General features: G+C 43.6%; 2 protein-coding genes and 1 pseudogene across 3 annotated transcripts; 1 reads left to right on the top strand and 2 right to left on the bottom strand.

The window, feature by feature from the left end:
- The first annotated feature begins 1,098 nt into the window (after positions 1–1,098).
- LOC123052426 (uncharacterized) lies at positions 1,099–2,680 on the top strand. Its single transcript, XM_044475598.1, has one exon. The coding sequence runs from the start codon at positions 1,245–1,247 to the stop codon at positions 2,364–2,366; it is 1,122 nt and encodes a 373-aa protein (XP_044331533.1). The 5' UTR covers positions 1,099–1,244; the 3' UTR covers positions 2,367–2,680.
- Positions 2,681–3,050: 370 nt separating this feature from the next.
- On the bottom strand, positions 3,051–4,739 carry petC (cytochrome b6-f complex iron-sulfur subunit, chloroplastic-like). The gene is made up of 4 exons (NM_001405508.1): positions 4,476–4,739; positions 4,043–4,384; positions 3,728–3,910; positions 3,051–3,619 (listed from the first exon to the last, which is right to left on the bottom strand). The coding sequence occupies exons 1-4, from the start codon at positions 4,515–4,517 to the stop codon at positions 3,518–3,520; spliced, it is 669 nt and encodes a 222-aa protein (NP_001392437.1). The 5' UTR covers positions 4,518–4,739; the 3' UTR covers positions 3,051–3,517.
- A 448-nt stretch (positions 4,740–5,187) lies between these two features.
- Positions 5,188–12,046, bottom strand: LOC123052427 (protein-tyrosine-phosphatase PTP1-like; annotated as a pseudogene). The gene is made up of 9 exons (XR_006424715.1): positions 11,674–12,046; positions 10,556–10,652; positions 10,350–10,432; positions 10,119–10,256; positions 9,287–9,412; positions 6,622–6,764; positions 6,402–6,543; positions 5,701–5,784; positions 5,188–5,592 (listed from the first exon to the last, which is right to left on the bottom strand). The product of XR_006424715.1 is annotated as a protein-tyrosine-phosphatase PTP1-like (transcript).
- Positions 12,047–24,073: the final 12,027 nt, after the last annotated feature.

The following is a 24,073-nucleotide window of genomic DNA, read 5'->3' on the forward strand; positions in this document are numbered from 1 at the left end:
TCTTGTACAACATATATTTTGGTTCTACCTTCATTTTCAAAGAATCCGTGGAATGGAAACTTTGTTTCAACAGCCCTCCATGAACCGATCGCCTTTTGTTGTGTGCGCGTGTGCTCTTGTAGTAGCTGCGATGGATCTGTGACTCGGAGAGTTGAATCGGTCATGGAAAATGAACCAAAGCCCTACGCGAATTGGACCGGCGTGCTCTTGGCCGCGGACGTGGATGCGCAATGCGTCACGCGGTCTGTCCGCCAGAGCGCGCTCCGAGCGCAGCAGTTGGCGCCTCCGGTGCGTGTGTGCCAAGACGCAGCCATCCGCCACATCGTTTCTGATTCCCAATAAGCAAAGCGAACGCAACGCACAAGGCAGAAGGCAGAAGGCAGAAGGAAAGAAAAAAACATTGGAAACCGCAAAATAAACAGAGGCTTTGGTGTATTGGACGACGGCTCTGCTGTGCTGTCTGTGCTCGTGCCCGTCCAGCTTTTTCGCCGTGGCACGGTTCAGAATTTAGGAGGTTTGATCGAGCGACGGGATCCCGACTTTATTCGGGAATATTTTAGCAGCAGAAAAGATTGGGAGGACTACTACTAGTACTGCCGGCATTGGCGTCCATGTCGAGATCCGTGAGGAAGGGAGGGGAGGGGAGAGAGCAATGGAGGAGTCCTAGGCCTGTCGTTTCCCTAGGGCTCTGTGCAAGATCAGGTGACGGAATGTCCCTGGGATCAATAATTTTGTCCCTTGCCGGGTCTGGGTCTCCACTCTTGGATCATCCGATACAACTCCTTTTTTTTTTTTGAAGCATATCCGATACAACTCCTACTACTACTGGTCTCCAACGATAGAGGAGGAGTTTCTTTCCTTTTTCTCCCGCAAAAAAAAAGAATCTCTAGGAAATAAAAAATATGAGCAAAGGAAAGTTGTAAGTAGAGATTTCCAACTGGCAAAGAAATTCACCCTTTACCATAGTTTAAGATTCAAAATTTCAAAAAGTTGTAGTAAGGCAGAAGTAGGAAAGGAATTACCGGTCGGGTTTGGATCACAGCTAGCGAATGGGCCCAGCTTCCCCCGAACCATATTATAGGACTAGAAAATCTCGCCCTCCTCTCCACCCACCTCCCTCTCTCTCTCCTCGCAAGTTGCGATTCCCAAATCCCAATGCCACCTCGCAATTAACACCTCCTGCGGCGGCACACAGCCTGCCTCCACCCCCGCGCGCCCTGCCATCGCCCCCCCGGCCGGCGCCCATGACGTCATCATCGTCGCACCACCACGACGCCTCCTCGGCCACCTCCACCCCCCGCGCCGGGGCCGGCAGCACCACCAGCAGCAACGGCAACGGCAACGGCGGCGGCGGCAGCCACCACCACCCGCCTCCTCCGCGTGCGCAGCCGCACGGGGCAGCGTGCGTGCGCCTCATGTGCAGCTTCGGCGGCCGCATCCTGCCGCGCCCGGGCGACCACCAGCTCCGCTACGTCGGCGGCGAGACCCGCATCGTCTCCGTCCCGCGCACCACCTCCCACGCCGTCCTCTTCGCCGCGCTCGCCAAGCTCGCCCCCGCGCTCTTCGTCCCCGGCGAGCCCACCCCGGCGCTCAGGTACCAGCTCCCGCACGACGACCTCGACGCGCTCATCTCCGTCTCCTCCGACGACGACGTCGACAACCTCATGGAGGAGCTCGACCGCGTCCACAGCCTCGCCGCCACCGCCATCAAGCCGCCCCGCCTGCGCCTCTTCCTCTTCGCCGCCTCGCCGGACCACCCCTCCGCGGGCGCGTTCGGCTCCGTGCTCTCCGGCGTCGGCGACGCCTCCTCCGACCAGTGGTTCGTCGACCAGCTCAACGCCCCGCCGCCCGGTTCCATCGAGCGCGGCCGATCCGAGGCCTCCTCGATCGTCTCGGAGGTCCCGGACTACCTCTTCGGCTTCGACACGACCTCCGAGGAGCCCAGCCCCGGCGCGGGTGCGCAGCCCAAGTCTGACGCGGAGGTGGCGCAAGGCGACGATGACGACGACGCGCCGGCTCCCGTGCTGGGCGCTCCTCTGGTGCCATACGTCCCGGAGAGCGCCCCGTGGCCGGCCCCGCCTCCACCGTACATGGCGCAGCCGGTGTACTACGTGCCTGTGCGCCCGGTCCACTACCTCAACGCGGCTGCGCACGGCGGCTACATGCCCGGGCCGGTTTACCACATTGTCGGTGGAGGGAGAAACGAAGGCCCGGGAGATCTCTACTCGTCTGGGGGCGTCGGTGGCGTCTACGGCGTCCCCCGCTCCATGCCGCCATTCCGTCAGGTGATGTACGCGCCGCCACCCGCCACGGAAGCCTACTCGGTGGAGGGGAAGCCGCCGGAAGGTGAGTCTCACTCCCCGTAGGCGCAAGGGGAGGAAGAGCCATGGCCGCATGGGCTGTTCCTGGAGCTGGTTGATTCTGATGATCGCTTATATCTGAGCTAAGATTTTTGCATTGCCGTGGTAAATGTTCACTGTTTCTGCTGGGGTTACTCTTGGTAGCTGTATAGATGAGGGAGGTGGAGGATGGATGGGTCATGGATATCACAATTTTCGTCGAGTGAAATAGATTCTTGAATTGTTATTATGTGAGTACATTTGGTGTGATTAGTACTAGCAAGTTTACTGTAATGTGGGATTGGATTCTCTTCATATATATTCTACTAGAAGATTTTTTATCTGCGAAACACAATGTTTCTGCATTTTGTATTCATATGCTTGATGCTGGATGTATCATGGTCCATGAATGTCCTATATATCTACTCGAGCTTTGATGCGAATGTTTGCGCATTTGTTCTCGTGAAAGCTTAATTTACTGAATTCGCTCTAGCTTTGTTCTTGTATGCCAGAAATTTTGATTGCTTGCTTTTGGTAACCCACATTGCTTCATTTCTTCATTTTTACGCTTGATGTTTATCCTGAACTGCTCCTTTCCTGGCATTAACATGTCTGGATTTTTTCGGATGAATTTTAACATATCCGGATGGTTCTCTACTTATTAGAATGGCATGTTGGCTTCGATCTTCGAGCAGAACTAGGGAGAAAGAATTAAAGTTCCATTGTTGACTTGATTCAAGAGGAAAGTGTCTGTTTCTGAACAGAGAAGCTATGCCAAATATACTTGAGAGAATAGCCTCTAGAGACAGTGGCTTGTATCAATTTCAGAACAGATCGACTCTGCATTGCCCTTTTGAACAATGCTGCAGATATGCCATCCTATCTCTGTAACTATTCAGATTGCTATTTAGGTTGTCTAGATTCAGGAGATGTGTGTTTAAGGTTTGATCAGCTATAGAAAGAGTCGTCTACATCGTAGTACCAGATTCCGAGTCCTCAAAATGTGATGCTATATGCAATGAAAAGGTTTCTCTTCTTCCATAGACTGTATACATATAACTGGATACAAGAAACAGGTGCATTTATAGCAGGAGTAGTCTTATGTAGCAGCGTTCTTAGGACTGGCAGGAGGCTTAACATATCACAGGAGTGAGCATTGCTGCCGGAGCTTGCGTCGCTTATTTCCACCACGGGTTGTCGCCGGTCCTGAAGTCGGTCTCCACCCACGGCACGAAGACGACCTTGCCGTCGTCGACGTCGGCGTGAACCAGGGCCAGCGACTGTTTCACAAGAGCAATGCAGATCAGGTCAGCTTGGTTCGGTTCAGTAAGCAAACAATGGATTCTTCAGAAAGGTTCGGTTGAGATAGGACTAGGAGGGCATCTTACCAGAGGTGCAGGCCCACGGACAACCTTGCCCTGGTTGTTGTACTGGGATCCATGGCAGGGGCAGAGGAACTTGTTCTCGGCGGCGTTCCACGGCACGACGCATCCAAGATGCGTGCACACGGCGTTGATCCCGTAGGTGGCAAGGGTCTTGTCGGACTCCACCACAAGGTAGGTAGGATCACCCTGCAACATCCACACCATCTCAGCAACTTACTCTGGGCCTGGGCTGATCCATCAGCTTCATCTCTGCTTGCATATAGCTTGTGAAGGCCTCAGAACGACCATGCATGGCCGTGTGAATCTGAAGATACGTACCTTGAGCCCCTGGGCCAGCGTGCGGTCGTTGGGGCCGTGCGTCTTGAGCCAGTCCTCGACGAGGATGTCGTTGCCGAGCTTGTCCTTGGCGGCGACCCCTCCGGCGTTGCTCCCGGAGCCGGCGGGGACGAGGAAGGAGCCGTAGGGGACGAGCATGCCGAAGGTGGGGAGCGAGATGGCGCCCAGCAGGAGCAGGTTCATCAGCTCCCTCTTGCTCATGTCCGGCACGCGGTCCGCGGAGATGCTGCCGGCCATGCAGGTGATGTTCCTCGGGATGCGCTCCCGGCCGAAGCCCAGGCCCTTGACGGGCTTGCACAGCGAGCTTGCACGGGTCCGGCAGAGCTGCGCGCCAACATGTTCTCAGCAAGCATAACGAACCCGGCTCTCTCGCACACCGAAATTACAGCGGCGGGAAGAAGAGAGGGATGGTTACCTGGGTAGGGTTGGAGGCGGTGGAGAGCGCGGTAGAGGCCATGGTGGCTGGCTGCTGCAGGGCGGGGAGGACGATCGAGCGAGCGAGCGAGCACTGCCTGTGTCCACCACAGGCTTGCAGATGAGGCGCGGGTTATATGTCCCTGCGGGAAGTGGAGAAGGGGCGGCCGATGATTGGTTGATGCGCAGCGAACCGGCTCCGAGAACCACATATTGCGTGCCTTGTGGGTGGCTAGGCTGCCACACGCCCCCGAGCAGACTTCACGGGGCCTTATCGGCACAGGGCAATGCCGATTTTACGAAACCAGAAGATGTAGTGGTGCTCGTCTCGAGTGCGCCGTTGCTATTTGCTAAGCTGGTTTGGACCAGGCTTGGTGACAGTGCATATGCCTTGCCTTCGTGACAGTACCTCGCATGCATGGTGACATGCCTAAAATCTGACGTTCACTACAAATAAGCATTGGTGATTAAGAAAAAGACCGGTTCCTTTTCACAGGCACATTGCATTGTATGTGCCGTTTACTACAAAGGTGAGTCGGTTCAGTTACGCTCCCTGAGATGCATAGCATGCTGCCGCACGAGATTTTGCTAGTAGTCACTCTTTAGTGATCTATAAACGCTCTTATATTTCTTCACAGGGGGAGTGGTATTTTCACAGGGGGAGTGGTATAGATAGAAGACTTCATAACAGTAGTGGATACTTTCAACAATACTGAGAAAGGCTCCCACTGGGACACAATAAATAACCAAATAATCGTCCCAGATGCCCAGTTTTCAGTTTCGATACAATCAACGATGCATTGGTCTCATCTAACTATATACGCCTGGCATTCATCTTCGTGGTGTCTTGGGAAACAATATAAATCATCCACAAGGGAAAGGGACCCATGATTCTGCTACTGTTGGTCGAGGAATGATTCCCGGAGGGCTGTTTACATGCTTGGGTCCACCAGATGTTGTAAACTCTACTGATTCTTCAACAAGCAGTTGTCTTAACAATATTGGAGACCAGGTTGAAATAGTGGTCTTAATGCACTGGTGCCCTAACAAACGCAACAAGCAACAAGATGCTTCGGTTTACTATGGAAATACAAGGGCGACAAGCAGTCCAGTTCTTCCTACAAAGAAACAGCATACAGTGAGAACAATAATTACAGTTTAGCTATATACAGCATATACAAGTATATGTATCTGCAGCGACACTACATGCGCATCTTGCAGCCTACCTTAGAAATACCTCAATGGCCTGATGAACTCAGCAGATCTTTCAGCTCATCCGCAATTGCACGGTAGCAGAACATGTATTGTTGCTGAAAAGCAAATATATGCCAATACAACATCTAAATACACATAAAAAGCACTAAACTGTTCATGCAATAAACATAAATACCATTAGCACGTTCAGCAGTATTAGATGCAATGGTCAACCGGAACTGTGTATTGGAACTACTACCCGCAACTTATTCTGTACACATGTTACCAGGCTGTTCAGGGTATGCATGCCCAGTAATAAGATACTAAACCAGCTTCGTTCAGTTAAAGAGTTACACCAAGAAAGTACACTTTGAACAAAACTAACACTAAACTCCCTGCTATGGCAGGTGTCGCATGATCAAATTCAAGGATGAGGGAACGACAAAAGAAAAACTAATTTACCCTGTACTGTACCTTAACTAACAACTCTATGCGCAAGATGCCGATGAAGGCAAGTTAGGATTGCACAGCAGGCATTGTTTTGCCTTGAAATTGTAGATAATCACTTGCATTGTAACAAACGAAAAAGATTGCTGCTATTTCATTAACTATTTCGTAACATGAGAGAACATCTGTTAGCAAGGCCGTCTGATGTGCTTAAATTATGCTGGTACTGGGGTATATTCTTTTTAGATGAAAAAGATGATAGGAGTAAGAATGAAACAGAATGCACCTCAGTTTGAACCATTCCAGTTCGCTGGGACCTAAATTTTTTTACAGTTTCAACAAGATCATAAGAGCTTGTGTCTCCAAGGAGAATTCTCTCAATTGAACTATGGATGGTGATGTAAGCACCAGTTCTCCCAATTCCTGCACTGAAGAAAGAGACCAAAATAATGTTAAAAGAATAAAAAAATGAGCAAAGGGTAGCATAGAATTAAGCTGAAGCAAACCTGCAATGTGCAACTATAGGATGTTCTCTCGGAATGTGATGTAACCGTTTTTGAATTTGTCGCACAGCATCAGTGCTTGTTGGTACGCCATGGTCGGGCCAATCAGGATACTCTATATGGAGTACAGAATGAACCTTGCCTGACTACATCATGAAAAACAACGATCAGAAGATCTTTAACCATAAAATGTTTCTAGAAATACTGGTAAGTGCTAACAAATAAGCAACTTTTAAGATCTTAAATCTGAACATGGCAGAAATGAAGACCACTACAGCGCCATCCTATAAAAAACTTAACAGAAGCTTGAGCGTATATCTCCAAGTCAAATAACGAAATCAGTTAAATGGAGCAGCATGGCATAATGATCTAGAATGTCACCACATGCTTTTTCTATAACTACATTCAAACAATAAAACAAAGTTAAAAAAACAGTAAAAGTTGATGTACAGACTATACAGGAAATTATGAAGTGGCACGTCATGATGACATGATCACTGATTCACTATGCCAAAATAGAATAATAAATATGAACTGAACATGCTTATGTGCTATATATTGTTAAAGAACAACTCATCAAAACAACCTTAGGCCTTGTTTGGTTACAGTCTAAACCACGTCGAATGCCAGGGATCACACTAATCCACGTGGGCCGTCCTGGAGGGGAACTGTTACACGCGGATTATACTTACATTGTTTGGTTAATTCCACAGGGGCCAGAAGAATCGCGTCCACCTCGTGGAACGAATCCACGGAGGCGCAAAAAAAAAAACTGGGAGGGACAATTTGTAGTCTGTAGTGGATTGAATCTGGGTCAACCAAATGGGGTAGTAGGGATGGGGATTGTGTTAGACAGGGATTGAGGGGATTGGGTGACAAGTGATGATTCCACTAGGGGATTATATCCCTAGTAACCAAACAAAGCCTTAAGGCTTTGTTCGGTTGAGGTGGATTTTACGGGGGCTGGCAGGGATTGAGGGGGATTAAATCCCCTACAATACAAAATCCCCTCCAATCGCCTTGGGGACAGGATTAACCGAACAAGGCCTAAAGGGTAAGAAACCCCAATAAGAACAAACATATGGAGGAATGATAAAGTTTCAAAACATGCTAAATGAGTCTGGATTATTTGCCCCTGGTGGCTGCCTATACCACCCCATGAATAACCATACAATTTCTGCCTCGAGATCTGTTCTACAACTATACTACCAGACCGCATCAGGTTGTCAGACTCAGAAGTGCTTACCATTATTGTTGCTAATCAACACAAAAGCACAGAACACAGACAGTCAAATGGTCAGGTTAGTTTATTGGTGGCTGGTTAGTAGGCAGGAAACATCGGCTGTGCCACCATACTGCCAGGTAAGCGTTTAATGACGCCGCTTGATCACTGATCACCTGTAAACATGCAGCTTTCCCAGAATGGGTACTGCATAAACGTGTGTTCTGTTAGTTTTAGAGAAAATAGGTGCTTGGCTTGGGTTTATAAAAAATAATAGAGTTGATGCTTTTATCAATTCTTCCTGTATTGCTGGTATGTCCTCGTGTCAGATTTGCTCGTGATGCTTTTATCAGTTCTTCCTGGGTTGCTGGTATAGTGGTATGTCCTTGTGTCAGCTTTGCTTGTATAATTTTTATTGGTCAAGTGCTGGTGATTTTTTTATATTGCTGTTTGAAAATGTGTAACCATTCTGACAACAGTATATACAGTGTTTTCATTAATGACTAATGTCAGAGACAACTGGGCACTAAATGATGCCTTAACATCTGGTTGATTAAACTATGACCACGAGCAAGAATGCAGCATGTGTGAATCTCTAAGTTTGAACCGACAGTGGATGAGATGGTGGTATAGCCCACAGGCAGTGCCCCCCAGGGGAGGGGGGGGGGGGGATATATTATCCATACACCTATATGTCATAGATGATGTAACAGTTACCACACCATGGTTTACACTTGATGATGCTTAGGAACATTTAGTATATTAGTATATATATAGTACTTTTACAGACATATCCACCAGAGACATTAAAGATGCACATCACATTGTAGACATATATGTACATCACTTTCCTACAATAATATATATATATAATTTTGCCACATCATATGCCTTGTATTTACCATGGTCTGGTATACATTCAAAGGCAGTAGTATATAAGGAATACACAAGCAATATTGTGAAAAGAAATCAATCACAATTTATATAAAAAATCATAACACATAAACGTTAAATGGTTGCCTTGTTTCATTCTCATGATGATAGCATTACTTTTTGTGACAACTGACCTAACTGAGGTCTGTATCGATAGAGATATATGCTAGTACAAGCTAAGTTTAATCATTTAGATCCTCACAGTACAACAGGAAGGCGAATTCATCAGTAATAAGATATCATGGCACATGTCATCTACGATGTCTGATAAAACACAATAAAGTGATCATTGTCTGAAAGAATAATAAAAGGCATATCAAGTTTCTACGTAAATTTTGTGCCCCGTCATAAGAACTAAACCTACAGGAGAAACCTAAAAAGAGGAACTGAAACCTATGAATAAGAAAATTATACATCATCTAAGTTTTATTGTGATGCGAAAGAGAAACAATCCTTCAGAGAAATAATGAAACAAAGCATACATGGATGCCCTTAAATGTTTTAAATTTTTACCTCATTGCACTGCACCTCCACAGCACGCAGACAAAATTGATGCTTATCTCTTGTGTCCTTCCTAATCTTAACATTATACTTTCCATACGTCCCTTGACCATTTTGCAATGGAAGATACTCATCACACTGCAATTATTTCAAATATAATTTCAGAGGAAATACTGCTGCTTCAAAGTTAATCTATAGCACAGAGAAAGCCAATTGATATAGTTGGAAGAACGTCATCATTTCCTACTGTTTTCACAATGCAGTCACTAAGCAAAAGCTACTATGATCGATGCCGCAAAATATGACATCCATCAGGCATAATAAAAATATAAATGAAGAGGACTGCAGGAGCTTCAAAAATCCCCTAAAGATGTTTCAGTCAAAAGGGTCTATTGGCTATTTACAAGCCAACTGGTTTTCCATTTTTAGTTGCAACTTGCAAGCATTATGCTCACATTTTTTAGTGCATTCATGAATATTTGAATCCTCCCATATTTGAACCCTACATTCTTAAAAAAAAAATAGTGTTTTAGCATAGCATCTATTGGTTTCTCCTGTAAGAACTGTAAATTTGCATTATGTGTTTCATCACATAATTTTCCAGCTTCCGCATCTTGTAGGGATGCTTCATGCTTAAGTTCTCATATGGCACAATGGCATAGTTTGCTAATGATGTAATGTTGTTACTTGTAATGCTTCGGTTTGACTTATTATATTGTCATGCCTCCCTGGGTCATATAAGTAAGCCAGATTGCACATGCAATTATACCAGCATGACTGGGTTTCATTTGCACATCAGATCAATTCAAAGATGTTAAACAGATTGTTTAATGTAAGCAATCACCTTAACACTGTCGAACTGTGTGAGCATAACAATCACAGGACACTGATTTTCACAAACCATTTCCCAAAAATCCTCAAATGTCCTGACTAGTGGTCCTTGGGTGGAAATAAATCTTGCAACACTGTTGTCCTCAGTAGCCTGCAAGTTTTACACCCCATCGTAAGCTCCTACCAATTATCTCAAACAACAATTAGAAAGCCAAAAGGAACATGCATACGATACAAACTTGACCTTTACAAAGCTTGCATTGATGTAATCATTGCCTGAAATTTGACTGGTTGCTGATGATTTTAGCCGTACCCTGGTATCATCAACTAGAGACAAGGAGTCAAATCTCAAATACTGCCAAATCCATAATGCTACTAGGAGGTCTTACTTGGTTTGCACCCCCAATGATCACCATAAATCCATGTACAAATACAGGAGGAAAATCTCACATGGTAAGACATCAATATAGCGGTTTTTCTCCCTATTGGCAGCATCACGAGCTACAGTGGACATTTTCATCATCTCCGGATGCATTGTTCTCATGCCCTGAAATGTCGCCAGCAGATATGAAAAATATATACTATGAATTTTCATGGTAGCTACAGTAATTGAATATCATGTATTGCCTGCAAAAAAATCAAACCATGAATGCAAGAATACAAGATGTAAACATTTGACTAGATATCTGCTTGAAAACAAGCCAAACATCAATTAGATAGAAATGAACTGCCATGCAAGAAAAATGTGTATATAAAGCCAAGTAACATGCTACAACTATATTGGAGAAATAGGGCATTGGTAGAATAATAAAAATTGTCTAAACAGATCTACTTCCATGTAGTGAGCCAGTGATATGAAGAGAGTAAGATTAAGTATAAAATTTAGAGATGGGAATAGAACCCTAGGGAATTTAACTTCTACAAATCAAACTCAATCCTGATAGGAGTAAGGATCTACAGCTTCTCAAGTTAATCCATCCTTATCCCACTCAAAATCTTGTATCACGGTGATGTTAACTAAGTAAATTCTGACAGGAGCAACTGGTACTGATGCATCAACATAAACATTTTTCTTGCATGGCCACAAATGTCACAAAGTGGGAAACCACATTTCAACATATATGGCATAAGATCCACAATGGTTTACGTAAAAGCAATCTGGGATCAGCACTTCATATAGGGAAACTAATACATAAACCATGTAAGGAAAGGCACATCCAGGGCCCAAGATATTTTCAGTTGTGCATCCATTGCTTTGGTTACAATTCTAGAATTTTGTAAGACATATACCTCTGTTAATGGAAAAGGAATAATTATTGGGTTATTTAACTGCATAATTGCACTTACTGGCACGAAAAGGCCATGTCAATTTATGAAAAAGACCAAAATCCCGGCATAACAAGGGCGCTCACTACCTACCCAAAGCAGTAACTCAGCCAGTAAGCCACGGCAACACGCTGTAGATGCTAAATTGCCGTATTTACCGACAAAGAGTGGGCAGTATTTGGCAGACATTTCAGAATCATTACGCAGACGGATTGGTAACTGGGGAAAAAACACAATCAAACCTGAAGCCGTTGGAACTCGTCGGACAAGGCATCCAGCTGCTTGCTCCTCCGCTCGAAATGCGCGAGCGCATCCTTGCATAGCTTGATCTGCTCGTGCGTCAACGCCAACGGTGGAGGGTCGGCCTCGATGTCGAAGGGGTCGAACGCGACCCCGGGGACCGGACCCCCGGAGTACTGAGCATCGGCATGCGTATGGCGGGAGCCGGATCCGGCGAGGCGGGCGACGGCCCTCGCCTTCTCGCGGAGGCCGCCGCCGCCGCGGGAGCTCGTCGCGTTCCCCGTGACTGCGAAGGCGGGCTCACGGCAGCGCTTGGAGAGGGACGCGGTCGCGGGGGCGGAGGGCGGAGGGCTGGTCGGGCTCGTTGCCGTGGTGAGGTTGACGAGGAAGGAAAATCGTGTGGTCGTTCAGCAGAGTTGTTTATTTGCACAAAAATGAAATTTATATTTATTTCCTCGAAATTTACACAGTCGAGTTCGAATGGAGCGGTTATTCGACTGTTTTATATGGATTTCCTTTTGCGAGGGACACAGGCTAGGCTGAGATCTCCTTGCAGGCAATTTTAGTCACTGAATGCAAACACACTTAGCATGTAAATGTGTGGACCGTTAGCTGACCTTATTATCTGTTGATTAATGAAATAACTAAAATTAATACTCTTTATAAAAAAAATCTTCTACGGATAGCTAGCTTTTTCAATTAACTAAAATTAATACTCTTCATAAAAAAATCTTCTACGGATAGCTAGCTTTTTCAATTTGGACCTGGTGCCACAAACGGTCAGAGGTTAACAACCTCCCTATCAAATGCCGACATGGATTGACAGAACTAAGCTACGGTTGTAAGTGCATCTAGTGCCACCCATAGTTGGTTTTGGAGTATTGACGACAAACGTGGTTGAGGGAATAATGTGTTTGTGAGAATTGCAGGATAACACAGGTAGAAGTCCCTTATTGATTCGGTTTACCTACCAGAGATGACCCCTAAAAATGTATGAAGACATTGAAGACAACGGTGGTTCGTGAAGACATTCACGTCAAGGACAATGACGTGTGAAGACATTCACTTGAAGACTATGGAGTGCGAACACATAGTTTCTTTCGTAGTTTTATTTTCTTCTTCCTTGAGTCATAGGAACCACCGAACTGTTAAGTGGGGTCCAAGTGAACAAAGTCAGAAAACTGAAGTGATGCTCAACCCAAAATCCTATGTCTTCGAGCGAAGACAATGAGAGCAAATCTCATCTAGAGTCGGATGAGTCAGCTTTGCTTGTAGCCCAAGTCAAGCTGCCGCGTGTGTTTGAAATCCGACCGTTGGACACGTGTCGGTTCCTTAGTGACCCAGGGTCATTTCGGACATATCATGTCGGGCTGTCTGCTGGCTATAAATAGCCCACCCCCTCCACCATAAATTGGTGGCTGCTCAGAGTAAGTGCACGGCTTTTGTCGTTTGGGAGCAACCCACCTCCGAAGCCTTTGAGAGAGAGAACCCTTGCGAGGACAAAGCCCAAAACACATAGAGCCAAAGAGTGTTAGGCATCACTGAAGTCTTTTCTGTCTGCGTGATCTGAAGACTTATCACACTTGAGGACTGTGTATCCTCCAGCCGGTTATGCGTCACGTTCTGAGGATCCAAGAGTCATTGTGGATCGCCGGTGAACGGAGTCTGTGAAGGTTTGTAAGTCTAACTTGAAGACTTACCAGAGTGATTGGGAGAGGACTGAGTGTCCTTAGATCAAGGGGAATAAGGTGAAGACGTGGTCTTCTGAGTTCAATCTCAGTCTCCTTAACCAGACGTACAATAGTCACAGCAATTGGAACTGGTCTACCAAGTTCTTGTCTTCACCAAACAACTGGTTCTATCCCCTATCTCCTTTACATTTCAGTTTGTCTTCGTGAAGTCATTGCTTGCATGCCTGATCTGTTTGACTTCATAGTGTGAAGACTTTCTTGTATTTGTCTTCATACTGTCCTCCTATTCCGATATGTTCTACCTAGCAGCTATGTGTCTTCGTGCTTTCATTGTAATGTTTACTTGACTATGGCATGTCTAGTGTAGAATATCTTCCGCTGTATATCGTATAGGTGTTGTTTAGTTGTCTGTCTTCAAAGATCTTGCATCTCTCGAAGACTTTCATAAAAATCGCCTATTCACCCCCCCTCTAGTCGATAACTAGCTCTTTCAACTATGAACTCAAATCTTGAACAAAGATGAACTCCCGATAGCGGAGACCCCTTCTATTAATGGGGGATTTCTACTTTCGCTAGGAAAATAGGTTTACAATAGTTGGGGATAAAATGATTGATGCCCGACCTCACGCACGCAGGCGCTTATATGGCCGGTCACTCGCTAGCTGGAAAGAAGAAAGTGAGCAGCACTTTTAGAGTTATGCCTTGACTGGCGCTATCTGAAGAAAAGAACAGCAAACTGTAAAACAGGGCATCAATCCATCATGACCCTCCAACGCGAGCTCGTCGTTGTTCACCGTTGGATCGCCTTGACTAGGTCGAATCGGTACGCCGATACTGAAGCCGATAACTGAATCTCACGGACAGTGCTGCAACTAATCTTCAGGTAGCTGACAATGCTCCCCTCTGAGAACATACTTGTCCTCAAGTATAATTGGTATCAAAGCTAGGTGCTCCCTTGTTCTGCGTGATTCAGTTTAACCACCTGGAGTTTTAGCTATGTCGACTGCAGGGATAATCAAGGTCTTCACTGCGTGCCCTATCTTCGATGGCACCGATTACCCCTACTGGAAGAATAAGATGCACATGCATCTTGAAGCCATTGACAACGACCTCTGGTATGTTGTCAAGACTGGAGTCCCCAAGGTCGGTGAAGGTGTCACCGCGGCTGATGTGAAGAGATTCGCGCAATTGGACTCAACCGCCAAGAACATCATCTGTGGTCATCTGACCAAAGGGCAGTATGGCCGTGTGAGTGTACTGGAGTTAGCGAAGCTAGTTTGGGACTGGCTGTCCAAGGTCAACGAAGGCGTCTCAACTCAGAGAGACTCAAGGATTGATGTACTTCGCAATCTCTTCAACCGCTTCAAAAGGCTTGACAATGAGAACGTCCAACACACATTTGACCGTCTTACTGATACCACCAATGAGCTGCGTGCTCTTGGCGCAACTGAGATCACCAAGCATGAAGTTGTGAAGAAGCTACTGAAATCGCTTGACATCTCATTTGACACTCTAGCCTTGATGATCCAAGAACGTCCTGACTTCAAGGATCTTGACCCATCTGACATACTTGAGAGGCTCAACACACATGAGTTCCAGCTATCCGAGAAGAGAGATATCTATGGCCCCAACTATGGCCTATCCTGTGCTTTGAAGGCAAAAGTTCTTTCCTCATCTGAAGAAGAATCTGACTGCAGTTCTGATGATCCTGAAGACATTGGCAAAGAACTAGCAATGCTTGTGAGAAAGTTCCAGAAGTTCTCCAAGAAGATTCGCTTTGGAAAGTCTACAAGATTCAGTTCCAAGAATGATGAGGCTTTCTCTCATGACTACAAGAAGAGAACATGCCACAAATGCAAGAAGCCAGGCCACTATATATCTGAATGTCCTCAATGGGACAAGGAAGCCAAGAAAAAGAAGAAGAGCAAGGAATATGATTCTGACGACAAGAAGAAGAAGAAGAAATCCTCAATGTCTTCTTAAAAGTCTTCATCCTACAAGAAGAGCTCATCTGGCAAGGCACGTGCATTCATTGGCAAGGAGATGGATTCAGAGGAGGAGTCTGCTTCTGAGGAGGCGAAGGTGGAGTCTAAGGAGGCGTCTGACTCAGGCGTGGCAAGCTTGGCTCTAGCTTCAGCGTTAGTCGCCAAGTCCATCTTCAACACTGAAGACATTGGTCACATCGCCGACGCTGAAGCCGATGATGAGGACGACTCTGCTCCAACCTACTGCTTCATGGCACGAGGTGCCAAGGTAAACTCACGCGATGCTTATTTTCAGACCTCCAATGAAGATGACTCTGAATGTGAATCCAAGCCCAGCTATAAGACACTTGCTAAAATTGCAACTGAACAACAAACAGCCATGGAAAAGATTCAAAAATTGCTAGACAAAAGCGATGACCTGTTGGACGAGGAAATGAATCGAGCTCATTCCTTAATCAAGGACATAAAAAATCTTCGTGTTAAGTATGAGGAACTTGAAAGTCACCATGAAACCCTCTCAGCTACTCATGAGAAGCTTTCCTATGATTATCTTCAAAGGAAGCAAGATCTAGAGAAACTGGGAGCGTCTCATGAAGATCTTCAAAAGGAAAACGATTCACTACTCGCTCAACATATCAGTTCCGCTCAGGAAGATTTTGCACCACCTTGCTTAAAATGCCTTGAGCGTGACAATGTTGTCTCTATTGCTGAATGTTCTACTGCCTCTGATGTTGCAATATCTTCAATTGCTGATGTGGTAACTAACCCCTCTTCTGAGGATGCCACTACTATTGCTGATGAGAATGCCAGGTTGAAGACATTGCTTGAAACAAGCATGTACAAAAGCCTCAAAGGGCATCAGACACTGTGTGATGTCCTCAAGAAACAGATTATGAGCGAAACCCTGGGAAAGAGGGTGTTGGTTTCGAGAGGAAAATGAATGCTGATGGTTCTTACTGGAAGCCTGAGCAGTACCCCAAAACCACATGGGTTGCTGCAAACGGTCCTTCTTTGGATCCATCCACCTTATCTGGCTTCACTTGTGCTAATCCTATTATCATCGACGAGTCATTTGACTCAAACTATAAACTGTTTAAGAATCAGAACGGTGACGTGTTTGCCAGGTTTATTGGTACTAACTGCAGGAATGGGCCGCCTATGAAGAAGATATGGGTTCATAAAAGTTGTCTGCTACCTCTTGAGCACCGCGTTGGTTTTCCCTTGAAGAGTAAAGGGTGATGCAGCAAAGTAGCGTAAGTATTTCCCTCAGTTTTTGAGAACCAAGGTATCAATCCAGTAGGAGGCCACACGCAAGTCCCTCGTACCTACACAAACAAATAAGAACCTTGCAACCAACGCGATAAAGGGGTTGTCAATCCCTTCATGGCCACTTGCAAAAGTGAGATCTGATAAAGATGATAAGATAATATTTTTGGTATTTTTATGATAAAGATTAAAAGTGAATAATGCAAAATAAACGGCGACAGAAATAACTAGTTGACGGGAGATTAATATGATGGAAAATAGACCTGGGGGCCATAGGTTTCACTAGTGGCTTCTCTCAAGATAGCATAAGTATTACGGTGGGTGAACAAATTACTGTCGAGCAATTGATAGAAAAGTGCATAATTATGAGAATATCTAGGCATGATCATGTATATAGGCATCACGTCCGCGACAAGTAGACCGACTCCTGCCTGCATCGACTACTATTACTCCACACATCACCGCTATCAAGCATGCATCTAGAGTATTAAGTTCATAAGAACAGAGTAACACATTAGGTAAGATGACATGATGTAGAGGGATAAACTCATGCAATATGATATAAACCCCATCTTTTTATCCTCGATGGCAACAATACAATACGTGTCATTTCCCCTACTGTCACTGGGATCGAGCACCGCATGATTGAACCCAAAGCTAAGCACTTCTCCCATTGCAAGAAAGATCAATCTAGTAGGCCAAACCAAACTGATAATTCGAAGAGACTTGCAAAGATAATCAATCATACATAAAATAATTCAGAGAAGATTCAAATATTGTTCATAGATAATCTTGATCATAAACCCACAATTCATCGGATCTCGACAAACACATAGCAAAAAGAGTTACATCAAATAGATCTCCAAGAAGATCGAGGAGAACTTTGTATTGGGATCCAAAGAGAGAGAAGAAGCCATCTAGCTAATAACTATGGACCCGAAGGTCTGTGGTAAACTACTCACACATCATCAGAGAGGCTATGGTGTTGATGTAGAAGCCCTCCGTGATCGATGCCCCCTCCGGCAGAGCGCCGGAAAAGGCCCCAAGATGGGATCTCACGGGTACAGAAGGTTGCGGCGGTGGAATTAGGTTTTCGTGGTGCTCCTCAATGGTTTCGGGGTACGTAGGTATATATAGGAGGAAGAAGTAGGTCGGTGGAGCAACGAGGGGCCCACGAGGGTGGAGGGCGCGCCCAGGGGGGTAGACGCGCCCCCTGCCTCATGGCCTCCTCGGTGATTTCTTGACGTCCACTCCAAGTCCTCTGGATCACGTTTGTTCCAAAAATAACTCTCCCGAAGGTTTCATTCCGTTTGGACTCCGTTTGATATTCCTTTTCTGCGAAACACTGAAATAGGCAAAAAAACAGCAATTTGCACTGGGCCTTGGGTTAATAGGTTAGTCCCAAAAATAATATAAAAATGTATAAATAAGCCCATTAAACATCCAAAATAGAATATATAATAGCATGGAGCAATAAAAAATTATAGATACGTTGGAGACGTATCAAGCATCCCCGCTTAATTCCTGCTCGTTCTCGAGTAGGTAAATGATAAAAACAGAATTTTTGATGTGGAATGCTACTTAGCATATCCTTCAATGTATTTCTCTTTATTGTGGCATGAATGTTCAGATCCGAAAGATTCAGGATAAAAGTTTAATATTAACATGAAAATAATAATACTTCAAGCATACTAACAAAGCAATCATGTCTTCTCAAAATAACATGGCCAAAGAAAGTTATCTCTACAAAATCATATAGTCTGGCTATGCTCTATCTTCACCACACAAAGTATTTAAATCATGCACAACCCCGATGACAAGCCAAGCAATTGTTTCATACTTTTGATGTTCTCAAACTTTTTCAATCTTCACGCAATATATGAGCGTGAGCCATGGACATAGCACTATAGGTGGAATAGAATGGTGGTTGTGGAGAAGACAAAAAGGAGAAGATAGTCTCACATCGACTAGGCGTATTAATGGGCTAGGAAGATGCCCATCAACAGATATCAATGTGAGTGAGTAGGGATTGCCATACAATGGATGCACTAGAGCTATAAGTGTATGAAATCTCAACAAAAGAAACTAAGTGGGTGTGCATCCAACTCGCTTGCTCACGAAGACCTAGGGCATTTTGAGGAAGCCCATCATTGGAATATACAAGCCAAGTTCTATAATGTAAAATTCCCACTAGTATATGAAAGTGACAACATAGGAGACTCTCTATCATGAAGATCATGGTGCTACTTTGAAGCAAAAGTGTGGAAAAAGGATAGTAACATTGTCCCTTCTCTCTTTTTCTCTCATTTTTTTATTTGGGCCTTCTGTTTTTTTCTTTTGGCCTCTTTTTTTTTCTTCGTCCGGAGTCTCATCCCGACTTATGGGGGAATCATAGTCTCCATCATCCTTTCCTCACATGGGACTATGCTCTAATAATGATCATCACACTTTTATTTACTTATAACTCAAGAATTACAACTCGATACTTAGAACAAAATATGACTCTATGTGAATGCCTCCGGTGGTGTACCAGGATATGCAATGAATCAAGAGTGACATGTGAAAGAATTATGAAGGTGGCTTTGCCACAAATACGATGTCAACTACATGATCATGCAAAGCAATATGACAATGATGAAGCGTGTCATAATAAATGGAACGGTGGTAAGTTGCATGGCAATATATCTCGGAATGGCTATGGAAATGCCATAATAGGTAGGTATGGTGGCTGTTTTGAGGAAGGTATATGGTGGGTATATGATACCAGCGAAAGGTGCACGGTATTAGAGAGGCTAGCAATGGTGGAAGGGTGAGAGTGCGTATAATCCATGGACTCAACATTAGTCATAAAGAACTCACATACTTATTGCAAAAATCTATTAGTTATCGAAACGAAGTACTACACGCATGCTCCTAGGGGGATAGATTGGTAGGAAAAGACCATCGCTCGTCCCCGACCGCCACTCATAAGTAAGACAATCAATAAATAAATCATGCTCCGACTTCATCACATAACGGTTCACCATACGTGCATGCTACGGGAATCACAAACTTTAGAACAAGTGTTTCTCAAATTCACAACTACTCAACTAGCATGACTCTAATATCACCATCTTCATATTTCAAAACAATTATCAAGTATCAAACTTCTCTTAGTATTCAATGCACTTTATAGTTTTTATCTTGGATGCCTATCATATTAGGACTAATTTTATAACCAAGGCAAATTACCATGCTGTTCTAAAGGACTCTCAAAATAATATAAGTGAAGCATGAGAGATCAATAATTTCTATAAAATATAACCACCACCGTGCTCTAAAAGATATAAGTGAAGCACTAGAGCAAAATTGTTTACCTCAAAAGATATAAGTGAAGCACATAGAGTATTCTAATAAATTCCGTATAACGCGTGTCTCTCTCAAAAGGTGTGTACAGCAAGGATGATTGTGGTGAACTTAAAAAACAAAGACTCAAATCATACAAGACGCTCCAAGCAAAACACATATCATGTGGTGAATAAAAATATAGCTCCAAGTAAAGTTACCGATGGACGAAGACAAAAGAGGGGATGTCTTCCGGGGCATCCCCAAGCTTAGGCTTTTTGGTGTCCTTGGATTTTACCTTGGGGTGCCTTGGGCATTCCCAAGCTTAGGCTCTTGCCACTCCTTGTTCCATAATCCATCAAATCTTTACCCAAAACTTGAAAACTTCACAACACAAAACTTAACAGAAAATCTCGTGAGCTCCGTTAGCGAAAGAAAACAAAACACCACTTCAAGGTACTGTAATGAACTCATTATTTATTTATATTGGTGTTAAACCTACTGTATTCCAACTTTTCTATGGTTCATAAGCTCCATTACTAGCCATAGATTCATCAAAATAAGCAAACAACACACGAAAAACAGAATCTGTCAAAAACAGAACAGTCTGTAGTAATCTGTATCAAACGCAAACTTCTGGAACTCCAAAAATTCTAAAATAAATTGCTGGACGTGAGGAATTTATCTATTAATCATCTGCAAAAAGAATCAACTAAAGCACTCTCCAGTAAAAAGTTGTAGCTAATCTCGTGAGCGCTAAAGTTTCTGTTTTTTACAGCAAGATCGCAAAGACTTTCCCCAAGTCTTCCCAAAGGTTCTACTTGGCACAAGCACTAATTAAAACACAAAACCACATCTAAACAGAATCCAGATGGATTATTTATTCCTAAACAGAACCAAAAAGAAAAAAAATAAAATAAAATTGGGTTGCCTCCCAACAAGCGCTATCGTTTAACGCCCCTAGCTAGGCATAAAGGCAAGGATAGATCTAGGTTTTATCATCTTTGGTATGCAATCCATAAGTAGCTCTCATAATAGATTCATAAGGTAATTTTATCTTCTTTCTAGGAAAGTGTTCCATGCCTGTCCTTAACAGAAATTGGAATCTAATATTTTCTTCCTTCATATCAATAATTGCACCAATCGTTCTAAGGAAAGGTCTACCAAGAATAATGGGACATGAAGGATTGCAATCTATATCAAGAACAATGAAATCTACGGGCAAATAATTCCTATTTGCAACAATAAGAACATCATTAATTCTTCCCATAGGTTTCTTAATGGTGGAATCCGCAAGGTGCAAGTTTAAGGAACAATCATCAAATTCACGGAAACCTAGCAAATCACACAAAGTTTTTGGAATTGTGGAAACACTAGCACCCAAATCACACAAAGCATAGCATTCATGATCCTTAATTTTAATAGTAGGTTCCCACTCATCATAAGTTTTCTAGGGATATAAACTTCCAATTCAAGCTTTTCTTCATAAGATTGCATTAAAGCATCAACGATATGTTTAGTAAAAGCCTTATTTTGACTATAAGCATGCGAAGAATTTAGCACAGATTGCAACAAGGAAATACAATCTATTAAAGAACAATTATCATAATTAAATTCCTTGAAATCCAAGATAGTGGGTTCATTGCTATCTAAAGTTTTGACCTCTTCAATCCCACTTTTACCAAATTTTGCATCAAGATCTAAAAACTCCGAATCATTGGGACACCTTTTAACTAAAGTTGACTCATCTCCAGTCCCATCATTATCAAGATTCATATTGAAAATCAAAGATTTAATACGGGACACATCAATCACTTTTAGATCTTCATCCTTATTATCATGAAAACTAGAAGAACACGCTTTCATAAAGCAATCTTTTTTAGCACGCAACCTAGCGGTTCTTTCTTTGCACTCATCAATGGAAATACTCATAGCCTTGAGAGACTCATTGATATCATGCTTAGGTGGAATAGATCTAAGTTTCAAAGAATCAACATCAAGAGAAATTCTATCCACGTTCCTAGCCAATTCATCAATCTTAGGCAATTTTTCTTCAAGCAAAGCATTGAAATTCTTTTGAGAAATCATAAATTCTGTAACACTAGTCTCAAAATCAGAGGGCATCTTATTAAAATTTCCATAAGAGTTGTTGTAGGAATTACCATAATTATTAGAGGAATTACTAGGAAACGACCTAGGATTAAAGTTTCCTCTATATGCGTTGTTACCAAAATTATTCCTACCAACAAAATTTACATCTATGGATTCATTATTATTCTCAATCAAGGTAGACAAAGGCATATCATTGGGATCAGAAGAAACATAAATGATCCGGGGCTAGTGTTGGGTAGCCGGGCCCACTAGAATTCAAGTGCTTCTTATCGATTCAATACGCTCTATTACCTTTGTGCCAAGAGAACGTTAAGCTGCCTGGGCTGTTCCGCTACCGGCGTGTAAAGAAGCTCCACCTAACGGCTAAACCAATGAATTTCTCTCCTTAAAGGAACTCTTATTAGCAAAAAAATTCATAAGTTCATCCATCTTTCCTCTCAAAACATTAATTTCTTCAATTGCATGCACCTTTTTACTAGTAGATCTTTCAGTGTGCCATTGAGAATAATTGACCATAATATTATCTAGGAGTTTAGCAGCTTCTCCTAAAGTGATTTCCATAAAAGTGCCTCCCGCAGCCGAATCTAAAAGATTTCTAGAAGCAAAATTCAATCTGGCATAATTTTTTTGTATAATCATCCATAAATTCAAACCATGTGTAGGGCAATTTCGTATCATTAATTTCATTCTCTCCCAAGCTTGTGCAACATGTTCATGATCAAGTTGCTTAAAGTTCATAATATCGTTTCTAAGAGAGATGATCTTAGCGGGAGGAAAATACTTAGAGATAAAAGCATCTTTGCACTTATTCCAAGAATCAATACTATTTTTAGGCAAAGACGAAAACCAAGTTTTAGCACGATCTCTAAGTGAAAAAGGAAATAGCTTCAATTTAACAATATCATTGTCCACATCTTTCTTCTTTTGCATATCACACAAATCAACGAAGCTATTCAGATGGGTAGCGGCATCTTCACTAGGAAGGCTGGGGAATTGATCTTTCATGACAAGATTCAGCAAGGCAACATTAATTTCACAAGATTCTGCATCAGTAAGCGGAGCAATCGGAGTGCTAAGAAAATCATTGTTGTTGGTATTGGCAAAGTCACACAATTTAGTATTATCTTGAGCCATCGTGATAAGCAAACAATCCAACACACAAGCAAACAAGAAGCAAGCGAAAAAGAGGCGAACGGAAAGAGAGGGCGAATAAAACGGCAAGGGTGAAGTGGGGGAGAGGAAAACGAGAGGCAAATGGCAAATAATGTAATGCGAGGGATAAGAGTTTGTGATGGGTACTTGGTATGTCTTGACTTGTGCGTAGACTCCCCGGCAACGGCGTCAGAAATCCTTCTTGCTACCTCTTGAGCACTGCGCTGGTTTTCCCTTGAAGAGGAAAGCGTAATGCAGCAAAGTAGCGTAAGTATTTCCCTCAGTTTTTGAGAACCAATGTATCAATCCAGTAGGAGGCCACACGCAAGTCCCTCGTACCTACACAAACAAATAAGAACCTTGCAACCAACGCGATAAAGGGGTTGTCAATCCCTTCACGGCCACTTGCAAAAGTGAGATCTGATAGAGATGATAAGATAATATTTTTGGTATTTTTATGATAAAGATTAAAAGTAAATAATGCAAAATAAACGGCGACAGAAATAGCTAGTTGATGGGAGATTAATATGATGGAAAATAGACCCGGGGGCCATAGGTTTCACTAGTGGCTTCTCTCAAGATAGCATAAGTATTACGGTGGGTGAACAAATTACTGTCGAGCAATTGCTAGAAAAGTGCATAATTATGAGAATATCTAGGCATGATCATGTATATAGGCATCACGTCCGCGACAAGTATACCGGCTCCTGCCTGCATCTACTACTATTACTCCACACATCGACCGCTATCCAGCATGCATCTAGAGTATTAAGTTCATAAGAACAGGGTAACACATTAGGTAAGATGACATGATGTAGAGGGATAAACTCATGCAATATGATATAAACCCCATCTTTTTATCCTCGATGGCA

The sequence above is a fragment of the Triticum aestivum genome, chromosome 2D (assembly GCF_018294505.1).
Source record: "Triticum aestivum cultivar Chinese Spring chromosome 2D, IWGSC CS RefSeq v2.1, whole genome shotgun sequence".
In the NCBI taxonomy this organism is placed as follows: domain Eukaryota; kingdom Viridiplantae; phylum Streptophyta; class Magnoliopsida; order Poales; family Poaceae; genus Triticum; species Triticum aestivum.

What these genes read in the sequence shown, in the direction of transcription:
- LOC123052426 (XM_044475598.1), top strand. Translation starts at nt 1,245, where the DNA reads ATGACGTCATCATCGTCGCACCACCACGACGCCTCCTCGGCCACCTCC.
- petC (NM_001405508.1), bottom strand. Translation starts at nt 4,517, where the DNA reads ATGGCCTCTACCGCGCTCTCCACCGCCTCCAACCCTACCCAG. An exon ending in CGCTGGCCCAGGGGCTCAAG is followed by an intron (nt 3,911 to 4,042) that starts GTACGTATCTTC and finishes TGGATGTTGCAG; the next exon opens with GGTGATCCTACCTACCTTGT. An exon ending in TCCGTGGGCCTGCACCTCTG is followed by an intron (nt 3,620 to 3,727) that starts GTAAGATGCCCT and finishes CTTGTGAAACAG; the next exon opens with TCGCTGGCCCTGGTTCACGC.